The sequence below is a fragment of the Bos indicus genome, chromosome 12, assembly GCF_029378745.1.
Source record: "Bos indicus isolate NIAB-ARS_2022 breed Sahiwal x Tharparkar chromosome 12, NIAB-ARS_B.indTharparkar_mat_pri_1.0, whole genome shotgun sequence".
Taxonomy (NCBI): Eukaryota; Metazoa; Chordata; class Mammalia; order Artiodactyla; family Bovidae; genus Bos; species Bos indicus.
In genome coordinates this window covers 23,064,480-23,091,539 of record NC_091771.1, presented here as the reverse complement: position 1 = coordinate 23,091,539, position 27,060 = coordinate 23,064,480, and the positions used below count along the sequence as shown (strand labels likewise).

General features: G+C 41.7%; 2 protein-coding genes across 4 annotated transcripts in view; one reads left to right on the top strand and one right to left on the bottom strand.

Moving 5' to 3' along the window:
• Window positions 1-17,550, bottom strand: part of PROSER1 (proline and serine rich 1) — a 30,357-nt gene extending 12,807 nt beyond the window's left edge. The window contains exons 1-8 of one of the 2 annotated variants that reach the window (XM_019971365.2): window positions 16,657-17,550; window positions 13,553-13,618; window positions 11,224-11,292; window positions 7,732-7,826; window positions 6,631-6,724; window positions 5,433-5,543; window positions 3,839-3,922; window positions 201-279 (exon numbers count right to left, since the gene is read on the bottom strand). In XM_019971365.2, coding sequence (XP_019826924.2) covers window positions 201-279; window positions 3,839-3,922; window positions 5,433-5,543; window positions 6,631-6,724; window positions 7,732-7,826; window positions 11,224-11,292; window positions 13,553-13,618; window positions 16,657-16,701 — 643 coding nt within the window. In that variant the 5' untranslated portion in view covers window positions 16,702-17,550. The remainder of the gene's footprint in view (window positions 1-200; window positions 280-3,838; window positions 3,923-5,432; window positions 5,544-6,630; window positions 6,725-7,731; window positions 7,827-11,223; window positions 11,293-13,552; window positions 13,619-16,656) is intronic. The other variant, XM_019971366.2, reaches the window with a different exon arrangement.
• A 266-nt stretch (window positions 17,551-17,816) lies between these two features.
• NHLRC3 (NHL repeat containing 3) overlaps window positions 17,817-27,060 on the top strand; it is a 41,257-nt gene continuing 32,013 nt past the window's right edge. Inside the window, exons 1-7 of one of the 2 annotated variants that reach the window (XM_019971367.2) lie at window positions 17,818-18,133; window positions 18,488-18,646; window positions 18,939-19,086; window positions 21,513-21,713; window positions 22,416-22,507; window positions 23,635-23,747; window positions 24,699-24,926. In XM_019971367.2, the coding sequence (XP_019826926.1) occupies window positions 18,050-18,133; window positions 18,488-18,646; window positions 18,939-19,086; window positions 21,513-21,713; window positions 22,416-22,507; window positions 23,635-23,747; window positions 24,699-24,926 (1,025 nt within the window). In that variant the 5' untranslated portion in view covers window positions 17,818-18,049. Of the gene's footprint in view, window positions 18,134-18,487; window positions 18,647-18,938; window positions 19,087-21,512; window positions 21,714-22,415; window positions 22,508-23,634; window positions 23,748-24,698; window positions 24,927-27,060 lie in introns of both variants that reach the window. The other variant, XM_070800165.1, reaches the window with a different exon arrangement.

The following is a 27,060-nucleotide window of genomic DNA, read 5'->3' as shown; positions in this document are numbered from 1 at the left end:
AATGAGATATTAATCCTCTTAGTCCTCTGCACTGTTGTAGACCAATACCCTAGAGTAACCAACTATGGGCAAAGGAAAGCTCAGCATAGCATATTTCATGAGTGCTCCAGATTTCCAGAGTATATATACCAACCTTTACTTTCAACTTAATAAATAAAGAGCAAAAAGGAAAAAAAGTGAACTCTGAAAGAGCTCCTTACTTGGTGCAATAGTTGCGTGTGGTCGGCATGGAGGTATCGGGTAAGGAACAGGTTTATGTGGATTGTATGTTGAAGGAGGCTAGAATGAGAGGGGAAAGTACAGCAGTTAGCAGAACATCAAGGAAGCCGTCTCCTGCCAAAACAAAATACAACTTGTCTTTCAAAACATTTAGGTCTAAGACGACAAAAATGCTCCAGTATATCAAATGCCACTGCACTAACAAATAGCACAAAGGAGGGAAATTTCTTTGCTTAATAAATGTGGCTCCTATTAAAGTCCAAAGAAAGATCCTGCCAAAGACTGCTGCTGCTGTTGCTGTCGTTCAGTCGCTCAGTCACGTGCGACTCATTGCGACCCCATGGACTGCGACCCACTGGGCTTCCCTGTCCTTCACCATCTCCTGGAGTTTGCTCAAACTCAACTCCATTTGGTCTGGTGTAGAGGTGTTAATTTTTTATTTCAGTTGCAGATCATCTCCAACAAAAGGCCAACCTCAGCCTGAACAGCAAATTCTTCTCTGACCCAGTTTAGGTTAATCCAAGGATTCCTGTCTCCTCCCATGGAACACAAAAAACCCACCAAGTTTTGGAGTCTCAGCTACTCAAGGACTTCCCACATCCTCCTAGAAAGTCATCTTGATCGTATCCGCTTTTCTCTTTTTGAAAGAAACAAGCACTGTTTCCTTTGGCATTTGGCATTCTGACAACTCTGGTAGAATGCAGACTGGAATTATGAATTCAGTAGCTTAGTCTTTTTACGTTTGAATCCACAAATCTTCCATTTTAGGGTGTACAGGACTTAGGTATGAAAGAACATTCAAAGAGCTGGTCTCCAGAGGACCAGAGGTAAGCAAAGCTAGGCCACATGCTGCAACTGTAACTACAGAGATGCAGAGGATGAGAGAGCACACACACCCCCTCGAGGGGGCTGGCACCTACATCTTGGAGCAGACGGGATGCCCTGGAGTGAGGAACCTAGACTCTCTCCAGCACTCTTAATGGCAGCCCTGGATAATGTGCTGGTTCCCTGCAAGGACTATGATCTGTGACTATTTTACTGTAAACAACAGCCACCCAAGTTCTTGTCAGGTGGGCAGCCAGGACTGCAAGGCGGCTGTGTGTTGGCCTCTCATAGTACAATCCTTCAACTCACGAGGTTGTCTTCTCCTGCTCAGTTTATATTCCAATCACTCCCTTGAAAATACGCTCTACCTCCTGGCTCCATTCTCACTTCACTAACACTAATCCAGCCATCATACCTCAACCTTCAGCTCAGTTCAGTTCAGTTCAGTTGCTCAGTCGTGTCTGACTCTTTGCGACCCCATGAATTGCAGCACACCAGGCCATCCTATGCATCACCAACTCCTGGAGTTCACTCAAATTCATGTCTATCAAGTTGGTGATGCCATCCAGCCATCTCATCCTCTGTCGTCCCCTTCTCCTCCTGCCCTCAATCCCTCCCAGCATCAAGGTCTTTTCCAATGAGTCAACTCTTCGCATGAGGTGGCCAAAGTACTGGAGTTTCAGCTTTAGCATCAGCCCTTCCAATGATCACCCAGGACTGGTCTCCTTTAGGATGGACTGGTTGGACCTCCTTGCAGTCCAAGGGACTCTCAAGAGTCTTCTCTAACACCACACTTCAAAAGCATCAATTCTTCGGTGCTCAGCTTTCTTCACAGTCCAACTCTCACATCCATACATGACGACTGGAAAAACCATAGCCTTGACTAGACGGACCTTTGTTGGCAAAGTAATGTCTCTGCTTTTGAATATGCTATCTAGGTTGGTCATAACTTTCCTTCCAAGGAGTAAGCGTCTTTTAATTTCATGGCTGCAATCACCATCTGCAGTGATTTTGGAGCCCAAAAAAATAAAGTCTGACACTGTTTCCCCATCTATTTGCCATGAAGTGGTGGGACCAGATGCCATGATCTTCGTTTTCGTTTTTTTTTTTTTGATCTTCGTTTTCTGAATGTTGAACTTTAAGCCAACTTTTTCACTCTCCTCTTTCACTTTCATCAAGAGGCTTTTGAGTTCCTCTTCCCTTTTTGCCATAAGGGTGGTGTCATCTGCATATCTGAGGTTATTGATATTTCTCCCAGCAATTTTGATTCTAGCTTGTGCTTCTTCCAGCCCAGCATTTCTCATGATGTACTCTGCATATAAGTTAAATAAGCAGGGTGACAATATACAGCCTTGACGTACTCCTTTTCCTATTTGGAACCAGTCTGTTGTTCCATGTCCAGTTCTGTTGCTTCCTGACCTGCATATAGGTTTCTCAAGAGGCAGGTCAGGTGGTCTGGAATTCCCATCTTTTTCACCTCCACTAGCTTTCTTCCTAGTGATGCTTTCTAAGGCCCACTTGACTTCACATTCCAGGATGTCTGGCTCTAGGTGAGTGATCACACCATAGTGATTATCTGGGTCATGAAGATCTTTTTTGTACAGTTCTTCTGTGTATTCTTGCCACCTCTTCTTAATATCTTCTGCTTCTGTTAGGTCCCTACCATTTCTGTCCTTTATCGAGCCCATCTTTGCATGAAATTTTCCCTTGGTATCTCTAATTTTCTTGAAGAGATCTCCAGTCTTTCCCATTCTGTTGTTTTCCTCTATTTCTTTGCATTGATCGCTGAGGAAGGCTTTCTTATCTCTCTTTGCTATTCTTTGGAACTCTGCATTCAGATGCTTATATCTTTCCTTTTCTCCTTTGCTTTTCGCTTCTCTTCTTTTCACATCTATTTGTAACGCCTCCTCAGACAGCCATTTTGCTTTTTTGCATTTCTTTTCCATGGGGATGGTCTTGATCCCTGTCTCCTGTACAATGTCACGAACCTCCGTCCACAGTTCATCAGACACTCTGTCTATCAGATCTAGTCCCTTAAATCTATTTCTCACTTCCACTGTATAATCATAAGGGATTTGATTTAGGTCATACCTGAATGGTCTAGGGTTTTCCCTACTTACTTCAATTTAAGTCTGAATTTGGCAATAAGGAGTTCATGATCTGAGCCATAGTCAGTTCCCGGTCTTGTTTTTGCTGACTGTATAGAGCTTCTCCATCGTTGGCTGCAAAGAATATAATCAATCTGATTTTGGTGTTGACCATCTGGTGATGTCCATGTGTAGAGTCTTCTCTTGTGTTGTTGGAAGAGGGTGTTTGCTATGACCAGTGCGTTCTCTGGGCAAAACTCTATTAGCCTTTGTCCTGCTTCAATCTGTATTTCAAGGCCAAATTTGCCTGTTACTCCAGGTGTTTCTTGACTTCCTACTTTTGCATTCCAGTCCCCTATAATGAAAAGGACATCTCATTTGGGTGTTCTAAAAGGTCTTGTAGGTCAACCTTAGTTAAAGTGAACTCTCCACTCTCCACATCTCCAAGCGAACTGCTGAATATGGCTGCAGAAAAAAACACTAACAGCAGTTCAACTGGTCTACCTTTAAAATATGCCATTAATCCTCAAAGGGGCCTTTAACACGGCTAACCAATTGTAGTGTATTTCCCTAGAAACCCATTCACTTTCCTAGAGTTTCTATTGCACTTTAGACTGCCCAACAAAAAATGAAATTTATGCTTTGAATAGACAGAAAACCAGATATAAGCATCAAGACTTGTTCTGTCACTTCTTTTCTAAACATACTGGTTTGGATGGTCCAAGAATCCGTGCGGCTATTCCTTTGCCTTCATTGGAACAGTCCTCACCATCTTTCTTCAAAGGGGTTCCCTATTTCAAAAAAAAGAAAAAGAAGGAAAGATAATTGAGATTAAAAACAAAACAAAACCCATACAAACCCCAAAGCAAAAATAAAACAAATCCAGACCCTTGCTGTGCTACCCTGAAGAAAGGACATAACTTGGCAGGAGTGTAAGGACGAAGCACAGCCCCAGTCCTGCTCTGGCTCTTGATCCTGATGCAGCCCTCATAACACGTACAGAGGTTCAAGGAAACACACAATACACATGGGGAGACAGAGGAGGAGAAGTATGTTCTAATTTTTTCACTGCACAGTAGGAGCAGCCAGAGACAGCTCCAGTGCTACAGTGTCTGATGCTCAAAGAATCAAAAACAGTACTTATATTACAGTTGAAAATAAGTAATAAGAAATGGTGTTCTCTGTACCTATTAAGTGTGATTGCTTATACTGACCTCACGCGAGACTGCTCTAATTAACAGACAAAAATAAGCTGACATCCTATTACAATGTGTCCCCCAATAGTTTGTGTTCTAAGTGGTACATACTAGTTTGGAGCTAGTTTCCAAGGCGGCTCCCAGTGATCCTCAGCTCCTACGTGTCCCTGTGCAGCCCCCTACATGAACAGGACTGACCCATGTAACAAACAGGATGTTCCAGAACTGAGGGCATTTGACTCCCAAGATTGAGCCATAACAGACAACATGGCCTCTGCCGGCCATCTCCAGGACTACCTGCTCTGATGGAAGTCCGCTGCCGTGTCTAGAGGTATTCGAGCAGCACTATGGAAATGTCCTTATGCTGAGGAACAAAGACCCCCCTCTGCCTGCTAACCTCAACACTAATTTGCTAGGTTCGTGACTCACCTTGGAAGCTCAGGCTCACGCTCCAGTCAAGCGATCAGATAACTGCAGCCTCATGAGAAACCCTGAGCCAGAACCAAACAAACTAAGCTATTCCTAGATTCCTGGTCCAGAGAAACTGCATGAGACACTAAACGTTTATTGTTTCAATCCACTAAGTTTTAAGGCTATTTGTCACACTGCCATTAAAAATACACCATTCTTTGAAAAAATTATTTCATAAAGAAATCTGAGGAACACTGGGTGACATAAAAATAAGTGTATTTCTTGTGGGACTTCTCAGAGACTTTATTATGCAATGTGATTCTCCAAAAAGGAAACACTGCATGCAGGATTTCCCAAACACACAAGTGTGAAACTGTTTGAAGAATACTGAGAATCTGAGAAATAGTCCTTTATTACATGTAAATCAGTGCTTCTAAAATACTTGCCAAAACAAGTGAAAACCAAATCACTCTCTTTTCTGTCTAGCTTGTTGTTCTGTATATTTTACAGAAATATTTTAATATAGCTTATGTATGAGCTTTCTTTCAGTGGTAAATTTATGAATTATGTTGCTGACATAGTAAAATTCCTTTACTTCGTAGAAGCATCAACAACTGGCATTTTCTTTAAATACCATAACTGTGTTCAATTTTATACAAAGAAGTTGCACATGGAGCCACACAAGTATGCTTACTGGGAAAATTCCATTGATGCGACTAGGTTTTCCTTTGGGATACGGATTTCCTGGGATTGTTCCACAAGAAGATATCATCGCATGAGGAGCTTTGCAGCCCCCTTTGAAAGCCTGTAACATAACAAAGAGGAGGATTCTTAAAAAACATAAAATAAACTCACAAAATTTAGCATTCTGGATATTGGGAAGCCCTGCTAAATAGGATGGATTAAGGAAGAGCATCACATTCAATCTGTTCATACATTAGTCAGCACTTCCACTGGTGAACATGACTAAAATTAGTAAGTAAAATCACTTCACTTAAATGGAATTATTTAAATGGTAACCGAATGTTTTTATCGTTGCAACTAGTAGACTCCTACCCAAAGACCTCTTGACGATGGATTCTATAAATTGTGTGCAAGGACTAAATACGACTGGGCTGCAGCTCCTGGGGGAACAGTCCATGCCCTCCTCGAGCAGGTTTCTAACCTCTAATCCAGTTTCCACCTGTCAAAATCCTAAGAAATAACTACCTTGAATGACGAATCAAGTTTTCTAGACTTGGGCAAGTACGACTTCTCCCACTATTAGAGACTTTAAATGAACAAACTGGAATTTAGCCTTATAATTATTCATCTTTTCTAAGTTTGATGAAAATAAGCCCGATGACAAATAAGTCAAGTTCCTGGTGGTGGTTTAGTTGCTAAGTGGTGTCTGACTCTTGTGACCCCATGGACGGTAGCCCGCCAGGCTCCTCTGTCCATTGGATTTTTCCAGGCAAGAATACTGAAATGGGTTTGCCATTTCCTTCTCCAGGGGATCTTCCCGACCCAGGGATCGAACCCAGGTCTCCTGCACTGCAGGCAGATTCTTTATCATCTGAGTCAGTTCCTCCTAAACACATAAAGTTAAAGACGAAAGCTTGGAGACATGGCAGAGCTACCAAGGGATTGAGAAAAACACCCCATGAGGCTCATACTGAGTCGCCACTGGCTTCTCACTCTCAAACCATCTCTTCACACCCCAGTGTTCCCCTCTCACCCCTAAAGGCTCTAGTTCCCCACCACAGACTGCAGGGCTGTCATTATTAACCCATCACAGAACAGCAGTCAGGTTATTCATCAAAAGTTAGCACAGTAATAAGATCGGTACTGTTTTTTTCATCAGCATTCAGGAAAACCACGTGCCACTTACATAGCAATCTTGAGGAAATTACCTGTTCAAGCACCCTCTTACACCGTTTCTTCTCAGACATATTTATCCTGAACAAATCTTCAATGGGACGAGAATTCTGTGCATCAACAATGTTTCTACCAAGGAAATACAATTTAGCTTTTCATTTAAGAACCTGGACACACACATTTATACACAGATATATGTGAGTAAGCTTTTTTCCATGATGTAACAAGAAGAGTATGGTTATTCAGTTTTGATTGATGAGTGTAATTAACATGTTTATATAAATATGGTACATATAGTAACTGAATGATGTTTATCTGGCTACTTAAAAGTAACAAAGCAATATTTCAAATTAAAAAAAAAAAAAAATCACTATTTTGAGATTCTTGCAAATCTACCCTGTCTGTGTCAGGAGAACTAATGGCAATAAAACAAACCCCTGTGGTAAATGCATAAAAATCAAGGTTGATCTAAAAATGAAGTTTTATCTTATGTTTTATTTTAAATTTGTGTTTTTGTGGTCATTTATAAATATATTAGGGACTTAAAAACTGCATGTGCTGGAAATACATAGCAATTTGTAGACTCTCATAAATACATTATAGGAGAGTAGGTTCCTTTTCTCTAACATTCATTTCTCAAATTTATTTCACAATCATTTCTCAAATGCTGTGCTGGGTGTTTTAAATTTTATAGTATTAAAAATCTGCATCCCTACCACGTAGATAAGATCCTTATTTTCACAATTGAGGAAAACAAGATCCAGAGAGAATAAGTGTATAGGAAGCAAAAAAATACATACACTGTCAGAACGTGGAAAACCCATCTAGCCATACGTCCTCTGGATTTACCAACAAGCCTCTCAAGTTATTCCCAGTGGGAAGGCAAAGCAAGTCACCGATACGCAGCCAAATCAAAATAACTAAACTCAATAAGCACCACTAATTTTACAAGTTTATAATCATGTGTAATGAGCACACTAGCTACTTAGATATAAGAATTCAGCTCTATGCTTTCATACATTTCATTAGTTCCATTTACCAATATAATTCTGACACATTAACATACACTAATGAGTTAAAAGATGTTTGAAAAGTTTTCCAAATTTTTCTGAGTAAAAAGAAGAAGAAATACTTACGAAGCTAACAGTTCAAGAGCAACTAGTTTGTCTTTACTGAAGGTGAAACAGTTGAGTATATTGACCACTTCTCCTGGGTGAACAGCCACCATTTTCTATTAATAAAAAATAATAATTCTACTTTCAACATGAGAAATTTTATGCCAGAATCTGCCTTTTGGGGGTGGGGGGTACTGTAATTAAATGTTCTTAATATAAATATGAGATGAAATCTGCTTAATCAAAAGTAAGTCCTAACAACTATGTGGATTAAAACTAGGCTTTTTCAATGTAATTACTTTAATTGAAGAACTAAGTTCTCCTATGTGCTCTTTCTTATCCACATCTCTCAATATGTTCATCTATTAAAAAATATATATATTCTACTTTCCTCAGAAAGGCTATATAAAAAGAGGCTATTTACAAATAAGGGAGACACACTGCTTGAAAAGTTAGAAAACAATCGTAATTTCTCAGTTGGAGTGCTAGGTTATGTCACAATCAGCACTTCTAGTGAAGTCCATGGTACTGAATAGTGTTATTAAAAAAAGGTACTCCAATCACACGATTAGGGGATCAGATCAGATCAGTCGCTCAGTAGTGTCCAACTTTCGTGACCCCATGAATCGCAGCACGCCAGGCCTCCCTGTCCATCACCAACTCCCGGAGTTCACTCAGACTCATGTCCATCGAGTCAGTGATGCCATCTAGCCATCTCATCCTCTGTCGTCCCCTTCTCCTCCTGCCCCCAATCCCTCCCAGCATTAGGGTCTTTTCCAATGAGTCAACTCTTTGCATGAGGTGGCCAAAGTACTGGAGTTTCAGCCTCAGCATCAGTCCTTGCAATGAACGCCCAGGACTGGTCTCCTTTAGGATGGACTGGTTGGACCTCTTTGCAGTCCAAGGGACTCTCAAGAGTCTTCTCCAACACCACTTACATAAGCATCAATTCTTATTGATGTTCAAAGTTCAAAAGCATCAATTCTTTGGCGCTCAGCTTTCTTCACAGTCCAACTCTCACATCCATACATGACTACTGGAAAAACCATAGCCTAGACTAGACGGACCTTTGTTGGCAAAGTAATATCTCTGCTTTTCAATATGCTATCTAGGTTGGGCATAACTTTCCTTCCAAGGAGGAAGCGTCTTTTAATTTCATAGCTGCAATCACCATCTGCAGTGATTTTGGAGCCCAAAAAAATAAAGTCTGACACTGTTTCCCCATCTATTTCCCATGAAGTAATGGGACCAGACGCCATGATCTTAGTTTTCGAGCTTTAAGCCAACTTTTTCACTCTCCTCTTTCACTTTCATCAAGAGGCTTTTGAGTTCCTCTTCACTTTCTGCCATAAGGGTGGTGTCATCGAATCAACTGAAGTTGTTTTTAAACACTATTGAAGACTCTTGAGAGTCCCTTGGACTGCAAGGAGATCCAACCAGTCCATTCTGAAGGAGATCAGCCCTGGGATTTCTTTGGAGGGAATGATGCTGAAGCTGAAACTCCAGTACTTTGGCCACCTCATTTGAAGAGTTGACTCATTGGAAAAGACTCTGATGCTGGGAGGGATTGGGGGCAAGAGGAGAAGGGGACGACAGAGGATGAGATGCCTGGATGGCATCACTGACTTGATGGATGTGAGTCTGAGTGAACTCCGGGAGTTGGTGATGGACAGGGAGGCCTGGCGTGCTGCGATTCATGGGGTCTCGAAGAGTCAGACACGACTGAGCGACTGAACTGAACTGAACTGAACCTGTTATCACCAAAAGAATTAGTAAAACTGCATGCTCCCTTACGTGTTTGTAAACAGACATCTAAAAGTTTTATTGGATGGTTACATATCTGCAAAAGATTGATTTCCTTATATGTAAGTTTATTATATATTTCTGAAGACCTTGGATCTACTGCTGTAGCTCATTTATGAAAATGTCCAGAATGTAACCTAATTGTCAAAGTCAGTCTTCAGTATGAACACAGTGAAATCAGACTGATTTTGTCTCTAAGTGCATGAAGGTGTGCCTGTGAAGCATTCCCACTTCTGAGTTTTAATTCTAAGGTGGGTGGATAGGCAAGGTGGCTTCAGAGCTTTGTCATGAGTTTGCTGTTCTGATAAAATAAGCCAACGTCTCCAACAGTATTTTTTACAGAAGCTCTCTGCTTTGCTCTCCTTTTCTTTGGTCCTTAGAGAAACATTTTTCAACCCTTGCTGATAGGTGAATGAGTGAGACAATCTTTTCTTTTTTTAAATAAAGCAGAAAAAAAGCAATTGTTAAAGAGAAGAAGCACTAACAGACCCAGACACTTCCTTAAGCAAATTAGTTTAGGAAGATAAGGATCTGTATGTGCCTGTGTGCTCGCTCAGTTGTACCAACTCTTTGCAACCTCATGGACTGTAGCCCTCCAGGCCCTTCTGTCCATGGGATTTTCCAGGCAAAAATACTGGAGTGGGTTGCCATGCCCTCCTCCAGGGGATCTTTCAACCCAGGAATCAAACCAGCTTCTCCTGCACTGGCACGTGGATTCTTTACCACTAAGCCACTGGGAAGCCCTCAAGATCAGCAGATTTCTTTAAAGCTAGCAGTGCCTGATACTCCCAGGGAAATCCTCTATACATCCAGACCCCGTTTGACTTCAGAGCCTCTGAAAATCTAGGCTTTAGCACTGTGCCATCCATATGGTAGCCACTAGACATGTTGCTTGCTTACATGAAAATCAAAGACCTTAAAAATACCATTCCTCAGACAGATGACACATTTTAAGTGCACAAAAAACACATGTGGCCAGTTACCATATTGGATAGAGCAGATACAAAACATTTGTATTGTCACTGAAAGGTCATTTGGACAGCAAAGGTCTAAAAAAATGCAGGCATAGATCAGTCTGACTATTCTTCTAAGACTAAATACAGGAAGGTGAAGACACACAAAAACGGAAGTAAATAAAAATGCTGCTGCTGCTGCTGCTAAGTCGCTTCAGTCGTGTCCGACTCTGTGTGACCCCACAGACGGCAGCCCACCGGGCTCCCCCGTCCCTGGGATTCTCCAGGCAAGAACACTGGAGTGGGTTGCCATTTCCTTCTCCAATGCATGAAAGTGAAAAGTGAAAGTGAAGTCACTCAGTCGTGTCCGACTCTTCAAGACCCCATGGACTACAGACCTCCAGGTTCCTCCATCCATGGGATTTTCCAGGCAAGAGCACTGGAGTGGGGTGCCATTGCCTTCTCCAAAATAAAAATACTTATGAATTTGAATCTTATGTTTTGCTTGCCTAGAAATATTTTCTACTCCAATCTGCCAATTAGAACTCTACAATTTAACAGTATAGTACATGTGATTGAATTTTACAATTTGGGAAGCTTTAATGTTTTTACCATAGTTATTTTTGAATAAAGTATAACGGAATTTAGTGCCTGCAACTAAAGCAAACAAACTGCAACTTGAGATGAATTACAGAATACGAGGAGAGAATTCAAAATACTTAAAATCCTACATTCTAAGGAAAAATAAATTACTTACATGCTGTAATGCTTTCATTGCCTTCAACTGAGGCTCCGCCCAGGAGAAATATCTCAGTAAATCAACCACCTGAAAAGCAAAGAACTAATTTAGCTCTACCGACAACGTGTTTGCAAACATTTCTACAAGATTTATTTCTGTACTCTGAATCGTTATTCAAAGTGTGCTGCTGGGCCCAGATGACGAGGCATAAGCATGACACCAGAGTTTAGACTGTGAGACGCAGTAGCCACGTGCAGCTACTTACATTTAAATCAACTGAAACCAAATCAAAGAGAAAACTCAGTTCCTTACTGGCATAAGCCACATGGTAAGGGAGGGCTCAACAGCCGTGTGAAGCTGGTAGCTACCATCGTGGTTAGTGCAGAGAGAGAGCATTCCCACTGCCGCACACAGTCTTGAACTAGAAATAAAGGAATGTATAAGGCAGGGAAAGAAGAAAGTACCTGGAGAAAAAGAAAGTTGGAAAAGTACTAGATGGACATAAAATGTTCGCTTAGGAATATAAAGATACAGTATGAATGGAAAGCTTTAAAACATTTAGTGGAGAAGGACAGTTTTAATCATAGAAAAAGGTCTTCAGTAGTGTGGGTTACTGGTGGCCCACTAACTTCTACTCTCTAACTCAGATGTGGAGAGCATACTATTCTGATTTAGACCACAGATCTATTCTCTAAAAAGGTGAGAATTACCCTGAATCAGGCCAGCAGCTTCTAAATAGTAAGTCACTTTGAGAGCACAGCCAGCCAGGCTCTCTCGTACTACCACCAGCCAAGTTCAAGTGAATGAGGGAGACACTGTGCCATGGCCAGGGAGAGGTGCGCAGAAACCACAGCACTGCAGTCTCCGGGTTCACCGCCTCCAAGGACACCCCAAAAGGAACAACAACAAAGACTCAGGATGAGAGGATAATGAAATCTGGGTTAATGAATTCTTTTACTCTGAGTTCCTCAAAATGTTACCAGTTCAATTATTCCACAAAGCAAAGTTAACACTAGAAAATGGGGTGGTATGTAAAGAAGAGTAAAAACACTTCTCACACCTCACTGAGAGATACGTAAGTAGCAAACAAGTTACTGTGTGTACTTTCTATACAACTTGCTAAGAGAGCATGTCCTTCCTTTTATGGGAATAATATTTTTACTACACACAGTGAATGCTACCCGGGACTACACCAACCATAGAACTTTATAAACTATCATGTATGATACAGGATGGGAGATATTCATTATAGTAAGTAGGCTTATAAGATCACACTTGGGAAATAGCTTGATAAAACTTTTAATGACTGTAGCAAAGTCATTAAATTTCTACTATGGGAAGTTTTCTACAAAATTTCACACGTATACACAGAAACACATACAAGAGAAGGAAAGAAAAGCTATCAGCTATGTAAAATTACAAATCTTCCTGAAACATTTACGTCTAAAAAAAAAGCACTGTGAAAAGTTATGGGACATCTGGAAACCACTCATTAAACAGGTAGCAACATGTGCAAATCACAGAGTAGCTCTCAGGAATTTAGGAGGCAGAACTAGTCTTAATGTTATTCCAGTTTTGAAAGTCTTGAGAAAGAGATAAAAATTGGGGCATTTACTGACTAACTCAATCCACAGTTTCATCCACTGTCTACCTTACTCGTGTTCCCACCATTTCCCAGAACTGTTCTCCAGATGTACATTTCTATTTCTGCTTCGTATCTCTATCAAGTATTTTCCAAGTATTCCTTGGAAATCCAGCTGTCTCCGCATGTGTGTACATACACGCAAACTTATTTTTCAAAATCAGCAAACTCCTAAAGTTGGGTGAAAGTTTCCACTAAACAATCCCACTTGATAATATCAGTCTTCTAGAAGATACAGAAACTACTTATTAGACACTATTTCTTTTTCTTATTCGTGGCTTCACATAAGAACATATATTACCATTTGTTCCAAGTTGTATAAATTGCAGTGAATTCTGCAATTACTGACTCATAAACACTGTACAAATTTGGGTATGTTAACTGTTAGAAGTTTACAGATATGATACTGTGCTCAGAATATAAACACTTTGAACTGTGTTTTTCAGACACTGCATTTTAAAATCATTTTAGCATATGATATCGTGATGAAAGTGGGTATGCTTATAAAATATGCCAACTATAAATTATGTAAAGTTTTCTGTTAAAACCAAAAGCTTCTAAAGTTCCTGAATAAACAGAGCAACAAAGTAAAAGCAATTCTGAAATTGATCAGTAGGTAAATAAGTAAAGGCACTAATCAGAACATCACTGTTAAAAAAATATATTAAAAAAAAAAAGCTTTTGCTTAAATAAACAAAAGAATACCTGTTCACTAGAGAAATATCCGTGTACATATTCAATCGCTTTTAATTTGTACTCTGTCAAAACAGCCTAAAAACACAGAAAAACAGAATAAATATATGTAAGCAGAACAGCAATATGCATACATGAAAGTTGCCTATGCAACTCAAACAGCGGCAGACCTTCTGTAGCCCTGAGACAAGGAGGCTGATAAAGTCACCATGGTGATGTGACATTCTACCTTTGGGGTTCCATGCTGTTAGGGATACAATTAGACACCAGGAAAACCCCTGGCCTCCCTACTCACTCCTACAAAGGAAAGGAGTAGAATTTTAACAGATAAGATTCTACATTAATAGAAATTAAGTATTCCTGTAAAAGTGATTGCAGTTTTAAATCACCCCAAACTCAACCAAACCATCATTTTTAAAGTTAAATGTACTAGCCATTATTCATTCAGCAGATAATTATTTACTGCACACCTATATGCACTAACTGATAGAAACACATGCGTAAAACAAGGTCTAGTCCAGGCTCTCAGTGTTTCTACTGAGATAGGAACCTAGACGCCAACCCGTGTGCCTGCCACCAACTGGCAGTGTGGTCTCTGGGAGGTATTTTAATTGCCCTGAGAGCCTCTTCACCCACAGAAGGGAACACCAATCACTACCCACCTCAGGATTAAGAGTCAAGAGTAAATGTGACACAAGTTCAGAGAGAAGTTTGTGGCCTTGACGCAGCACCATCTAGAGCCACAGGAAATCATGTATGATTCTCCTGGCAACTACATGCTAAGCTTAGAGATGGAAATAGCAGACTGTCACAATCTGGTAACAACCACTCATTAAAAATCCACTAATCCCCTTTGTATGGTGCCAGATCATAACTAGATTTACTGTAGGGGTCACTTTCTAGTATATAGAAATATGGACAGTACTAGTATATAGTACTTTCTAGCATATAAAAATATGGTCAATCATACCCCACCCCCCAAATGAACTAATCCCTTTGCATTCATTCCAGAGCAATCATAATTGTACTTTCTACATGCATCATGCTGCTAGAACACCATGACCAGTCAACAAAGAAACATGCAGGGAGCTCAGTAGTTGAATTTTCATGAAAAAGGGAAAGGAATGGGATTCTGGATAATGTACTCTTGGGAGTTTATTATTGCCATTACTGGACACAATCAAGAGCAAGTTTCTGGCCCAAATCCTGGACTGTGTTGATGCCAAGTCATGTCTTAATTCTTTTATCAGCACTGGAGAGGCCCAGCTGTATCCCCAAGCACAACACCATAGCTGGAGTCAGAACCCCTGACCTTGAACACTGAACCCCCTCCCTTATCAGTTGGGTAACTTTGAGCTGGCTAGTTAACCTCCAGAGACTAGAAGTGCCATCTGTAAAATGAGGGGTATAGAACTCACATCTCCAGAGCTATTCGGCAGATTAAATCAAATAACGCATGGAGGAAGTACTTGGAACAAGCACCCTCTAAGTGCTCAATAATGAATATTATTATTAGCCTCTTCTTAGAAAGCAGATTACATATTGCTTTCCCCCCTCCTTTCTTCTTCCTATTTCTTTTTCTAGTGTCTTCTTACATGCCTTTGTTTTTAAATGACAATAGTGACAGCTAGTATTACCTACAGACATAATGCTAACACTCAGGAAGAGATTACCTGGTTTAAACTGACTTACAAAGTCTGAGAGCAATTTTGAAAAGCCAACAGTAAATCTCATACTTAGATACACTATATTTTTATCCTATTTTAATAACCTAGTACTATGTTGATGTATCTAATTATTTGGCACAGGCAGAAAAAGATACATCTTGATTTCAGACCAGAAATAAGGGACTTATGTTATGAATTTGACTTTAATCTCTAGAAAAGTTCCTATTCCTTTCATTAGTATTTACCATGTCATCTTTCCACAATTTAGCAGGGAGAGAATATACAAACCGACACCCTAGAGCTTCCAAAAGAAATAGACTCCTCTCCCTGAACAAATTGTTTTCTCATAGACAGTAGTTTAACATCAGCTCATTAACAAATTGTGGCAAATTCTAAGTATGTACTCAGCAGGCTGACCTTTTATTGCAGATTTTTATTGGGCAAATTGGATTTGCAAAAGCAGAAATTTTATTTTGATTCAAAAAAAGAATACTCAATAGCATTACAAATGTAGCCTAACATGCAAATTTGAAAAAAAAACATTAACAAAGGATGAAGGAAAACAGCATTTTGCCTTATACAGAATGAAGAAAAACAGGCAATTTTATTAATAATTTCATATGCTGAAATAAATAATAATCACCAGTGCACAAGGTAACAAGTCTTTCCGCCTCAATCAAGGGTCTTGAAAATATGAAAATGGCGAGGAAACAGCCCTGACATTCTAAGCAAAGGACCCTGTATTAACATACGAGTGGTCTGTCAGTATTTTCAGGTTTAATTTTGTAAAGGCTTAACTTTTTGCGCTTAAAATACTGTTAAAGCCTCAAGGCTACATTCCAATTTTTTTAAATTTTTTGCTGTCTGGTGGGATGTAGGCTACAATAGTCTCAAAACGAAGCAAAAACCTGGCAAGCAGAAGGAAAAAAGTTTTGAAATGCGAGTTATTTAAGTCCATTCCTAAGAATCTGCCTTTAAGCTTAATGCCACACTTTTTATTAGGATACTAATTTTGTCCTGCCGAGGCAACAGTCTGCTTACACTCAAACTTAAAAATCCTGTCATCATAACCACCGTTAAATAAACTTTCTACGTATTTTTAGTTTTCAGTCAATCTTACTGAAAGATGAGGAAATCGGTTCAGAAATACGAAATCACTTATCCAAAAATACAGTGATTCAAGATTTGTAGGGCGGGCTTGGGAACCGAGGGCTCTAAATATAAGCTCCGCAATACCGGTCTGATTCTCGAGCAGTTTGGAGTTAGCAAAAATCTCCGTTTCGTATCGTGAAACGTATCAAGATATAAACTCCTACCACTAGACGTTAAAATTCCAACCAGTTTTGCAACCCTTATATCCGTATTTTACACAATCTGCTCGCAGTTCCCCAAAAAGGACAAATCATGAGAATTCGTAACTCAGAGATTGAAGGAATTAAGTGTAATTACCTTTCTAATTTCATCCAGCACCATTTCAAAGGACTTTTTGTCCATCTTGACTACTATCTCGACGAGGTTTTAACAGTTACAGTTTCAATTACAAAACGATCATCCCCGGTCCGCTCCGAGAGTAAAAAATGTTTCCAGCTAAGGAAAAAGACTCGAGGAGCAGGAGGAAGGATGCGCAAGAGGTAGAGGACTTCAAAGTCTGCAAAAATTTCTAAAAATGGGGACTTATAAAAACTTTTTATTAAAAACAAAACAAAACAAAACCCGTCAGGCTTCCCCGGCTTCTTTACACAAAGCTTCAGGACCGCTCGGGGAGGAGCCGGGTGCTCTGAGTCCCGCAGAGAAAACCCGGCGTTCGGCGGCCCGAGGCAGAGCGTCTGTCCCCGCAGCGCAAGGCCAGGCGCCGCCGGAAGAAGATCGGGGAAGCAGCCTTCCCGGGGGTAGCGGCCCGAGAAGCAGAGGCACCCGCGCCCCGAATCCTGCGGCCGGCGAGGAGGGAGGCACCAGCTTCTCGGCCCGCACCAGCGCCTCGGCTGCCCCTCACCGCGGCGAAGCTGGCCTCATGGCCCAGCTCTCGCTCACTCCCCGTAGCTACCGCCGGACTCCTGGGTCCCGCAGCCAGGGCAGTGGCGGCCTGGCCGGCTCTTTGTTACCAGCTGCCACCGCTTCCGGGAGCGGGCCGGCGGCCGGCGAGCACCGGGAGCCGAGGGATGGGGGTCACGGTCTCGGGTAGGGGGGCTCCCGAACACCGCAGCGCCAACAGCGCCGGGAGCGCTTCCTGGTTACCCCCACGGCTTCCCCCGGCTCGTAGGGGACCTTCGATGGAGCCCGTCGCGCCCGAGTCAACTCAACTCTGCGCCGCCAGATTAGGCCCCTCTATCCTGAGAGCCCAAGAAGGGGTCCTGGTGTGGGAATGCAGGTGTCCCTGTCAGATGCCTGTACATCTCGGAATTGGATGCCGTAGAAGTCCTTCCCAAAGCCTGAAACTTATTTTTGGAGGGTCACGCCCTTAATTCTAGAGTTTGATTGTGCTCGGTTTTGATTGGTAAGTCCGAATGTAAAAGAATGTACGTCTAGTGGTTAAGGCATATCCACCAGCACCCTGACTTGGTGGCTTGGAAAGGTCCACAGCTAGGATGGGCGGAAGGGCGGTCACGTGGTAAGCCCGGGGCTTGTGACGCGTAAGCGGGGAGGGAACGCGCCGGGAATGCGGAGTCCCAGTGGGGACTGTGTTTCGCTCTGGTGTCCGGTGCTTTTTGGTTCTGAAACCTCGGGCATCCAGGGTAGGCGCTTTGGAGCTAAGAGCTCACTGCGGCGACGAACTGCCTGAGGCTGTCCTTCGGCCCCCAGCCGCTTGCCAGTCCTTCTCCCTCGCCAGTCTTCCCGTCCGGTCATGACGAGATTCTGGGTCTGCATAGCCGGCGCTGGCTTCTTCCTAGCGCTTCTGGTTTTGCATTCGCGGTTCTGTGCCTCTCGGGTGAGCTGGATGGTTAGGGAATGGCTTCTCGGGTAGCAGCATTCTTGGGAGGTGGTCTTGGGATGGAGATGGAGCTGGTTCTCTCACTGGCTCGTCTCAAAACTGCATCTGCGGCCGAACCGCCGACGTGTTGCCCCTTAGCGTTAAAAAGTTTGTAATGTGGTGTGTGTGTTCGGTCGTGTCTGACTCTTTGCGACCTCGTGGACTGTAGCCAGCTGGGCTCCTCCGTCCATGGGATTCTCCAGGCCCCATCCAGGGAGAGAACCTTGGTCTCCTGCATTGCAGACAGATTCTTTACCGTCTGAGCCACCAGGTTAAGTACACTCAGTTTCCTTATTTTCTTTTCCTCCCCAGCTCCCACCACATCTGCACTTGGCTTTTAAAATTTCCTGGAGAGCTGAGGAGATTCTTTACCGGCTGGATGTGGATTGGCCGAAGTATTCAGAATACTTCACTGGAGCAACATTTTGTGTTGCAGTTGACTCCCTCAACGGATTGGTTTATGTAGGCCAGGTAAGTAAAACTGGGATTTTTGTTTTTGAAGTTATGAACGCAAAGAAAACAGCTTTCCTATGTTACTGTACTAAGTATCTATGTACGTTTATGTTACTCCAATTGTGGAGTTTGTTTTTTTAAGTTAAAGTTAGTGTTTTGGTTTTGAGCTTGATAGAGGTTAATATTGTTTGGTTTTGTAAACATTACGTCATTTCTTGGTTAATCTTTGACTTCTGTTTCTCGTTGTGAAAATAATGATTGCTTCCTTAAAACTGATCCTATCTAAGCAGTTATTTTTGTATACCTTCAGAGAGGGGATAACATCCCAAAGGTATTAGTGTTCACAGAGGATGGATATTTCCTACGATCCTGGAATTATACAGTTGACACACCTCATGGTATATTTGCGGCCAGTACACCACAGGAAAAATCCGTCTGGATCACGGATGTAGGAAGTGGTATGTGTAGTAATATCTCTTAAATTATCTTGCTAGAAACCTCCTCTTTGCCCATCTTCTTACTTGTCCATTTTAAAATCAGAGTGGCCGAATCTATTTGTAATTTATTCAGTGATTTGTGAAATCGCCTTTTGAAATTTTTATATCGTTGTTATGTATAATTGAGATATTTAACAAGGAGGCTATCATTATTGTGATCTTTCCTTTAATTTGTCATGGGACTTTTGCATGTTAAAATATCAGTTGCTCTTCTTAGACTACTTCTGTGAAGCCAAATAAAATGGTAGTCTCTAAAAGCTAATAAATGGGGTCTTTGCCTGTTTTTTTCCTTTACCACTTGTCTGAGAGATTCTGCTGAGAAACCAGAACTGCTTTCTTGCCCAGAGTGCAAGATTTGCAGAAACTGCTGGTGGTGTGAATGCTTCTGAAGTCCTGCTGACTTCAGCATGTCTGAAACCTTTCCATTAAATAATTTTAGTAGAGTGTGCAGGCGGTGCTAGTGGTAAAGAACCCACCTGTCGATGCAGGAAACATAAGAGACTCAGGTTTGATCCGTAAGGTAGGAAGATCCCCTGGGGGAGGGCATGGCAACCCACTCCAGTATTCTTGTCTGGAGAATCCCATGGACCAGGGAGCCTGGCGAGCTATAGTCCATAAAGTTGCAGAGAGTCAGACATGACTGAAGTGACCTAGGACACACGCATGCTGCCAAAGTAAGCACAGTTGAAGTTACAGCTGTGAGATAAGTGTTCAGAGATAGCTGTTGCCTGTGCTTGTGATTTAAGATAAGATGATTCAAGAGATAAGCTGGTATTATTATTTCAGGAAAGAAAGAGATCTTAAAGAAAATATTTCTAGTCTTGTGCCAGATAAGTTCATGGCTTGAAGGTCATTCTGTTTCCCCACTTTGGGTTAATTCAGATACCATTCTGGAATTAAAGAGGTCTCAGGTTTTGACAACAGTGCACTAACCATATCTGTTCTCAGTACCCAGATTTCTGAGCCTTAGTCCGTGAGTCCTTTATTTCAAGCTATATTTTGGATGGTAAGATTTTGATTAAATCAGAAAATCTTGGTTACTTCTGAGCTCATTGTTAGACCTTACTGAAGTTTGACTATTTTTGCTTCTTTTTTTTTCCCCTTTTTGGGATTCACAGTTAAAAGGAGGCCTTTACTTTTTACTTCCTTCCATTCATGTGATCCTTTTTTTATAAAATACTTCACTGGTTCCCAGAAATAAAAAGAACACACAGTTTGCTTTCATTCTTTCCATTATAGCTTGTTTTTCCATGCACAGATCTGAAGACAGTTTTTCTATTTCTTCCTATATTTCAAAGAATAAATGCTCTTTAGTTAAAACATGGCTGCATGTTAGCCATTTAAAAAAAAAAAACACTATTTACGGGTATCCTTTTTCCAATTCCTTAGAGACTTTGAAGTTTGTTTTCTTTACTGTTTTGCTCTCAATTACTGCTACAAAGTTTAGCTCAAGTCTCCAAAAGAAGTATAATAATAAGTCAAGATAGGATGTAATGCAAGCTGATTCACATTGTTTCCAGTTTATCATTTGAATGCGTACCAATTTAGTTGGTCTTGATATGCCTTCAAGTTGGTTTCTGTTAACCGCTTTATGGTTTTTCCTTGTTTATTAATATTCCAGCTTATGCTTTGCTTGTAAGATAATTTTAACTCTATGGAAAGATTTATTCCTTATTTAGGAAAGAAAAGCTAATGGATTAAATGTTGTATTTGTTTCCACTTGGAGAAAATGTGGCTTAAAAAAAGTCAGTATTGTTATAAGCCAATGTTACTTCAATTTAAAAAGAAGCTTTAAAAATTAGCATGAAAATAGATATATGTGTCTGTATTATAAAGAACTTTTTCATTGAGCTACTGAAACTGGAGATGTGCCCATGAGTAACTGAAATAACAGTTTTCAGATATAAGTTGTTCAAGTTCTTCTTGATTTTCTTTTCTTATGATTCCTTTTTCTTTTTAAATTTTACACCTGAGTATAGTTGATGAACAATGTTCTGTTCGTTTCAGGTGTGCAGCAAAGTGATTCAGTTATATGCATAGATGTAGCTTGATTGTGTTGTCCAAATCATGTTTATTGAAAGTCATAAGATTAAAAAAGTCATGTACCAGTACTTTTACATCATGAGCCTTCTGTTTTAGGAGTCAGTTCACTTTCGTTGTATTTATTTTATTTAGAATCTACTTAATTTTGGAGTACATGAGATTCTAATCTGTGAATAGAACCAATGAAGCTTTGTTGCTTGTCAAATATAATATATTTAATTATTAGCATTTAAACTTTTTATTGCTGTTTAATTTTGTCAATTTTTTTGCCCTCAGCTTACTTGAAAAATGTAAATGTTTGTGCAGTGGTTATATTTGTGAAATATGCATATTTGTCTTTATAGGATTCTATGGTCATACTATTAAAAAATACAATTCCTTTGGTGATCTTGTTCAAGTTTTGGGGACCCCAGGCAAAAAAGGCACTGGTTTGAACCCCCTGCAGTTTGATAACCCTGCGGAATTACATGTAGACGACACAGGAGATATTTACATTGTGGATGGAGATGGAGGCTTGAATAACAGGTTGATCAAATTGTCCCAAGGTACGTGGCTTAGTTTTGTGTGCTGCTCTAAGAGTATGGCTCAGTTGGTTGGGTCTCATTTGTCTGACACTGCGCAGAGCTTCGGTCAGCGCCTCTGTCTTCACATTGCCTTCTGTGTGTGCCCTGTGTCTTCACACCTCCCTTTTCTCTTAGAAGGGCACTGGTCACTGGGGCCACTCTAAACCCATCATCTCCACCTCAGGATCCTTAACTGTATCTGCAAAGGCCCGGTTTCCAATAAGGTCACATTCACACCTTTTGAGATTTGAGACTTGGGCATGTCTCTTTTTTGGGGGGGGTGGGGGGCGAGAGGGACATCTTCAATATGATACAGGGGCATTAAAAATGGCCACCTGTGAAATTGTAATTTGTAAACTCAGAGACAAGGTAATACCAAATAACATTGATTATGAGGGGGAACCAATTTGAAGGAGAGGTTGGCATGAACCCTAAACAATGATATTTGGGTTGTGAAAAATTTAAGTGGAGAAAGCCAGTTGAAGAAGCAGATTGCTTGAAACAGAGAAGGAATTTTTTTTTTAAGCATATACATTAGACAGATTTACATAAACAGAAAGCCAAGAAGGCATAATCAGCTCAGGGTGTACTTGAATAGTTTGTAACTCCTGACATACAATATAACATGCTAATGAATAAGGCATTCTACATATTGTACCGACCAGATGTGTTTACCATTTGTAGATTTTATGATCCTTTGGCTGCGTGGAGAAAATGGAACAGGACCTGCTAAGTTCAACATACCCCACAGTGTTACAGTGGATTCCACTGGTCGGGTAAATATATGGTCTGATCTCTGTGTTTGGACTGTCTGATTATATGGGGGTGGGGCATGTATCAATATATATGGATCTTGGTGTACATATGCCTGTCTGCACACCTGGATGTGTGTGTATGTTAGTGAATGTGTGTATCTCAGGGCATGTGGGCTGTTCCTCCAGGACTGGGTATACCCACGTACTCTCCTGCATAGCTCTGCAGCCCTGGGCACATGTCACTAGAAACCATTTCACTGAGACTTCCCTGGCCATCCAGTCGTTAGCCCTCCATGCCGCAAATACAGGGGGTGCAGGTTTGATCCCTGGTTGGGGAACTGGGAACCCACATGCTATTTGGGGCAGCCAAAAGATGAAGAAGAAAACAAAACCAAAAAACAGAATCCATTTCACTGTATGTATGCCATGGGTTGTATACATCAAACCCAGTACACTGAACGTCACTTAGAGCCAGTCTACCTTTCTGTATTACAGTAACAGTTCCCTGAAGAACTCAAGACAGCCTGTCGCAAACCTAAGTGAAACCTACTGTTATCATGCTTTATATGTCACTAAAATCTCTCAAGCTTCCTCTTTAAGTGCTTTGGCACTTTGAACAAACCCTCGTAAATCGGGTGGAAGTTTAAGGATGCGGTACGAGTGAACAGCTGGCTTCCCACTGGCCTCAGCCCCTAAGGATGCGGCCTGGTTTTCCACATCTTGGTCTCGTTGGCTGACCCAGGAACTAGGAGGCTGGTGAGACTCGGTGATAGCAGACACTTGTTAGAGGAGTGAGTGAATGACTGCTTCTCAGTGTCTCCTGATCCTCTGCATGACAGTGGAGTGTTCCAGCTGTTTAGCTAGCCAGATGCTTAGCATAGCAGCCAGAACATGCTAGGCTTTGGGTCAAGGCCGCGTGTGGCTTTCCCATCTATTGTAAGCTGACTCCAAAGTATTTAACCTTTCTGCAGTTGAATTTCTTATCTGAAAATGGGGCTTTAACATGCTCTTCTTTGGGGTCCTCTAAGTCCTCGATGGGAGTGCTTATGAAACTGCTGAAAATAAAGTCATTTTCTCCCCCTCTTCTTTTTCCTTCCTTTTCATTATGATGTGGACATTCTCCGGTCACTGTCTTTCTGCGTTTGCAGGTGTGGGTGGCTGACCGAGGCAATAAAAGACTTCAAGTGTTTGATAAAGACACAGGGGATTGGTTGGGAGAGTGGAAGAACTGTTTCTCAGAAGAGGGGCCTTCTGCAGTCAGGTAATCATTTCTTTTTGTCTTTAAATGCTTGTTTGATTTGGTTTTTGTTAGTTTCTCTGAAGAGCTAGCTGAAAGTTTAAAATATTTGTTGTGAATTTTAAGCAGGGAAAAGGGGGAAGGAAAGAAGTACTCAGAGAACATGTAATCACGTTTCAGATTCAGGCAGAGTGCTCAGTCACTTCAGTCGTGTCAGACTCTTTGTGACCCTATGGATTGTAGCCACCAGGCTCCTCTGTCCATGCAGGCAAGAATATAGGAGCAGGTTGCCATGCCCTCCTGCAGGGGATCTTCCTGACCCAGGGATAGAACCCTTGTCTCTGGCAGTTCTGCATTGGCAGGCAGGTTCTTTACCACTAGCACCATCTAGGAACCGCACCCCGCCCCCTCGCCTCCCCCAGGCAGAGTGCAAGTGGTTAAACTCCATGTGTTTGAGATAATAAAGGCTGGCCCTTGCAGCCGCTGCCATTGAGGTGCAGTGTATTTTTAAACATAGAATAAAAAGTAAAACCTGGAGTCTATATAGTTTCAGACCCAGCTTGACACCAATTCTCCATTAGTTTGTTTGTGTGTTATTTTTAATACTCTGCTCAATGTTATGTGGCAACCTGGATGGAAGGAGAGTTTGGGGGAGAATGGAGACATGGATATGAATGGCTGAATCCCTTCTCTGCCCACCTGAAACTACCACAACATTGTTAATCGGCTATACTTCAGTGCAAAATAAAAAGTTAAAAAAAAGTAGTAAGCTAGTCATTTTTGGCTAAGTCTATCATCACAAATCTCTTGTTCCCTCAGGGGCAGAGTCAGATCAATTTTTAAATGTCCTTTAAAAGAACCCTTCAGCAGGTGGGTCTTTTTAAGATATAATATCGTAGGGATACGTACGTGTATTGGAAAAATGAAAATTTATGTTAGTTTTGCACGATTGATGGTGTGACATCTCCTCCTCAGGTTTACTCCTGATGGTAAATACGTGGTCGTGGCCCAGCTGAATCTGAGCCGGCTCTTAATCCTGGCGGCGCCCCCAGTAGGAAACATCGGCGACTGCTCTGTGGTCAGCACGATCCAGCTGGCCGATCAAGTCTCCCCGCATCTCTTAGAAGTCAGCAGGGAGACCGGAGCAGTCTACGTAGCTGAAATTGGAGCAAAGCAAGTGCAAAAATACATCCCCGTGAATAGGTATTTCTCTTTATTCAGTTCATAACTGTTGGTTGGTTTTTTTTTTCCTGGAGGTTTTTTTAGTTGGAAGTTCAGATCCTCAGATTCTCGAATTTGCTGTTAGATACTCTCAACTGATGTTGAGGCACAAGGATTTGTTTCCTTATTTTTGCCTGACCCCGTTGTCAGAGAGACACATGTTTTTATATCATCATGAACCAGGTTGTGGGGCATTCTTGTGATTTAGTTCCACTTGAACACGCATATGGAGAAGGCAGTGGCACCCCACTCCAGTACTCTTGCCTGGAAAATCCCATGGATGGAGGAGCCTGGTAGGCTGCAGACCATGGGGTTGTGAAGAGTCGGACGCAACTGAGCGACTTCACTTTCACTTTTCCCTTTCATGCATTGGAGAAGGAAATGGCCACCCACTCCAGTATTCTTGCCTGGAGAATCCCAGGGACGGGGGAGCCTGGTGGGCCGCCATCTATGGGGTCGCACAGAGTCGGACACGACTGAAGCGACTTAGCAGAACATGCATAAGTATGTTTTAAAGAAATAACTAATGAAGAATAGGATGGGAAAGAGGGACTAGGGTAATAACCCAGTAATTTGCCCTCTAGACTCGTTTGCCCTGGAGGGGAAGCAGAGAAATTAACATGGGTTTGCAGCATAATTTATTGAATTTCATATAAGCAGCACAAACTTTCTCTTTATTTGCTTCATAAACAATAAACTGCTTGAGAGATGGGATCTTGATTAACGAGAACCCACAGGGCGCCAGGCCCTGAAGATGCAGAGGTGAAGAGTCAGGGATGTCTGCGTGCCTTTGAGTAGCTTACAGTCCACACGACGTGACAGTGATTGGACTTCTGGAAGGAGGAGCGACAGGTCTGAGTTGAAGAGTCTTTGCAGGGGAATCAGTTTCAGCTCCAACTTGAAAAACTGAGGACAGGAAAACCATGAGTTTTGGGTAGAGAAGTTATGAAAAGTTGCGCCCTTGCTGTGAACCTCGGCAGGCTTTCTTTTAAAGGCCCAACTTGGCTTTGGTTGTTTAGCTCAGGGGTCCCCAGCCTTTGGGCTGGGGACAGGTTGGTACCGCCTGTCTGGTCAGCAGCAGCATTAGGTTAGAAATGAAGTGCACAAATGAATGTGATGCACTTGAATCACCCTGAAACCATCCTCCCCACCGCCCGGTCTGTGAAAAACTTGTCTTCCACGAAACTGGTCCCTGGTGCCAAAAAGGTTGGGGACCGCTGCTTTAGCTGTAAGATGCTTAATCTCAATCCTTAAACAGGAATAAAGTGGCTGGTGTCTAAGCCCTTTACCAAAAGGGATCTTAAAAATAACTAGAATGTTTTTAAAGGTAGCAAGAAAAATAGGTCCTCTTCTCGGTGCCTCTTTTCTTTTTTTCCTTTTTTTACATGACCTCTGTCCATTCCTAACTTTTGTCTACCTCAAAGAAGTTTTAGATTTATTTATATAAAAGTGTGTGCCAAACACTTGGAGCTATTAAGATGAATAATTTCCTGCTTTTTTCTTTCTGCATCTTTTTTTTAACCCGTTTGTTCTGAATATTAGCCTCCCAATTAAGACCATTTTTTCAGTTTGTTCTAGTTTATTCTTGGGTTGGCAGGAAACTTGCCATATTATAGTCTCTTTCACATCATTCTTTGCCTTTGCTCATATCAGCCTCCCTCTTTATCCTAATCATGTGTCATGTGTGTTAGTCACTCAGTCGTGTCCGACTCTTTGTGACCCCACGGACTATAGCCCACCAGGTTCCTCTGTCCGTGGGATTCTCCAGGCAAGTTGCCATTCCCTTCTCCAGGGGATCTTCCCGACCCAGGGGTTGAACCCAGGTCTCCTGCATTGCAGGCAGATTCTTCACTGTCTGAGCTGCCAGGAAAGCCTCTTTATCCCAGTGTTTACAGTAATCTACCAACGGGACTCTGTCCTGTGCTCCAAGGCCGTTAATAAGTGTGCTTGTGCCATCGATTAAGCTGTGTGACCTGAACCAGTCACCTTCATTTTCTTGTCAGTAAAATTGGACTGTCATTGTGTTTCCTCCTTCAGGAAGGCTGTGAGGTTCAGATGTGCAATAGTGAGGTTCACGTGTGCAATAGGTACAGATGTGCCCTTTGAATTCTGTAGT